The sequence below is a fragment of the Plasmodium gallinaceum genome (genome assembly GCF_900005855.1).
Source record: "Plasmodium gallinaceum strain 8A genome assembly, contig: PGAL8A_v1_55, whole genome shotgun sequence".
Lineage (NCBI taxonomy): Eukaryota > Apicomplexa > Aconoidasida > Haemosporida > Plasmodiidae > Plasmodium > Plasmodium gallinaceum.
Window position 1 is genome coordinate 1 of NW_021628213.1, and position 2,558 is coordinate 2,558.

At 29.7% G+C, this 2,558-nt stretch overlaps 1 protein-coding gene across 1 annotated transcript; it reads right to left on the minus strand.

Annotated features, from left to right (window-relative positions):
• Positions 1-72: 72 nt before the first annotated feature.
• On the minus strand, positions 73-2,554 carry PGAL8A_00077300 (surface-associated interspersed protein (SURFIN); the record flags this gene model as incomplete). Its single annotated transcript, XM_028670133.1, has 2 exons — positions 73-765; positions 872-2,554. Coding segments are annotated over 2 exons (2,376 nt in total), but the record flags the coding sequence as incomplete, so codon positions are not given.
• Between the last annotated feature and the right edge of the window lie 4 nt (positions 2,555-2,558).

Consider the following 2,558-nt stretch of genomic DNA (forward strand, 5'->3'; position numbering starts at 1 on the left):
ACAGAAATTTTAATGGAAATAAGAGCATTCAAAGGCTTTTGAGCAAATCAATAAAAAAATCAACGAAATTACTTATCTTTCATTTCCAGAATCTTTAATTTCATTTCTAGATTTATTTACATTCAATTCAATTTCTTCAATTTCATTTCTAGGATCATCTTGATATAATTTTTCTCCCAATATCAATTCATTTTCGTGCTTCTTTGATATTTCTACAAGTTCACGAATGCATTTATTTTCATTTTGCATATATATTCCTTCATGTGCTTTGGATTTCTTCATTTCTTCATACTTCAAATCTATTTCATTTTCCATATAGGTTCCATCATGTGTTTTGGATTTTTTAATTTGTTCAAACTTCAAATCATTGTCATTTTCCATATACGTTTCTTCGTGAGCATTAGATTTCTGGATTTGTATATACTTCAAGTCTTTTTCATTCTTCATGTACATTCCTTTATGTGCTTTGGATTTCTTCATTTTTTCATGCTTCAAGTCTTTTTCATTTTCCATATACATTCCTTCATTTGCTTTGGATTTCTTCACTTGTTTATACTTCAAATCTTTTCGATTTTTCAAACTCATATCACATAGTGGTATTTCTTTTTCATGGTGTAGGAAGGAATAATTTTCTCTATTTATTGATTCATTCTTTGTATTATTTGTATCCATTAGTAACGGTTCCCTTGTTATTTTCTTAATCTTTTTTCTTGCTTTTTTTTTTTTTGACTTCCTATTACGAATCCAAGATCCAATGGGAGTATACTATAATTCAAATTAAAAAATAAAAAATTATAAAAATTCTTCATTAATATAATTGTGATTTTAAATATATATGTTTCTTCATTTTTAAATGTTAATTTTATCTTACTTTACAAAGAAGAATCAAAAAAAAAATAATTCCTAAAAGAAAAATACCTCCTGAAACCATTGGTATTAGTAAATCACCTTTAGGTGTAACCGTAGGCGGAACTTCGATAGGGTCACTTGATGTGGTTGGCGTAAAAGTATATGGAACAGTCGCATTTGGACATGGTAAAGTGTTTTCAGTACAATTTCTTCCATTTACATGTTGTTGAACCTGTTTAAGAGGGACATGTGTATTTGGTGGGATCTGCGGTTGGATAATATCTGTCTGATTTGAAGGTAAATTGTTATTTGTTGTAGGAAAAAAGGCAGTTGGTGTTGTGAGAATAGGTACTTTATCTAGAGAATTCGAAAGTGGAGTTGGAGATATAGTATCAGGCATACGAGATGTAGTGTTAATTGCAGGAGATATAACGTCAGTTTCAGGAGATGCAATTTGATTTGTAAATGGATCAATGGTAGCAGTAGAATTTTCAATGGTATTTGTCAAAAAAGGTGAAGTTGCAGTTTTATGAGTAACTTCATTAGTAAGATGAATAGACATATCATTTGTACGTGATGTAGAATTATTTGTAGATGGCAAAGTTGTGATTTTAGGAATAGATGAAGGTAGTGGAGGTGTAGAACCATCTGTAGGAGTTGTAGACATAGTTGTAAGAGAAGATGCAATCTCAGGAGAAGAAATAGGATCAATTGAAGGAGATGCACTGTCATTTGTAACAGATATATTGCCATTTGTAGGTATACTTTTATTTACAGAAGTTACAGTTTCAGAAGGTAATGATAAAGTTGCAGGAGATTTAGTGGATGTTGTAGAAGCTGTAATATTATTTGTAAATGTCTTCATAGTAGTATTAGAATATTCATTGGTCGTTGTAGGAGATATTTCTCCAGGTAAAGGTGTAACTGAAGGTGTACCACTACTTGTAGTAGAATTTGAAGGTAATGTTTCAGTTGTAGGAGATGTTACAACCTCAGGGGAATGTGATGATGTGGTTGTATCAGATATAGTATTAGTATTAGAATGTATTGTAACTTTTGGAGTTAATGAATTGGATTGTGTTGAGTTATCTGGAGAAATTGTTAATGCAGTTCCTGGGACAATTTGATCTACAGTAACTGGTGGTACTGAGGTGACATTTGTTAATGTATTTTCAGAGGAATTTACACCATTTACTTTATTAACACTAGTCGTTTTGCTACCGAATGAATCCGTAGCGGTATCATAATGTAATTCATTAGGAGTTATAGTTGTAGGTTGTAAGCCATCTGGTAATGCAGTTGTATTATATGAAGTTTCTTTAGGTTTATTTTGATTGCTATTTGAAGAACGCCAATCTAAATTATAAGGATCATCTGTATTTTTTCGTTCTTTAAATTGATAAATTAATTTTGTCATATTACATTGATTATTAGTAATTTGTAACGCATAAGTTTGTAAATTATTACTATGATCATTCCATACTCTAATAGAATCATTTATATATATTTCATCTGTATAAAATTCATTGGCGAACATATTAACAAATTGCATTCCTCTCTTATATATATACATACTCCACTTTGCACAATTAAGTTCAGTTTTATTTTCATTATATGCATTGTAATAGTAATCAGATATATCATAAGTAACATTGTGAAACCTATTCTGTCTATTTTCAATAATTTTAGTTTTATTTTGTTCATATTGA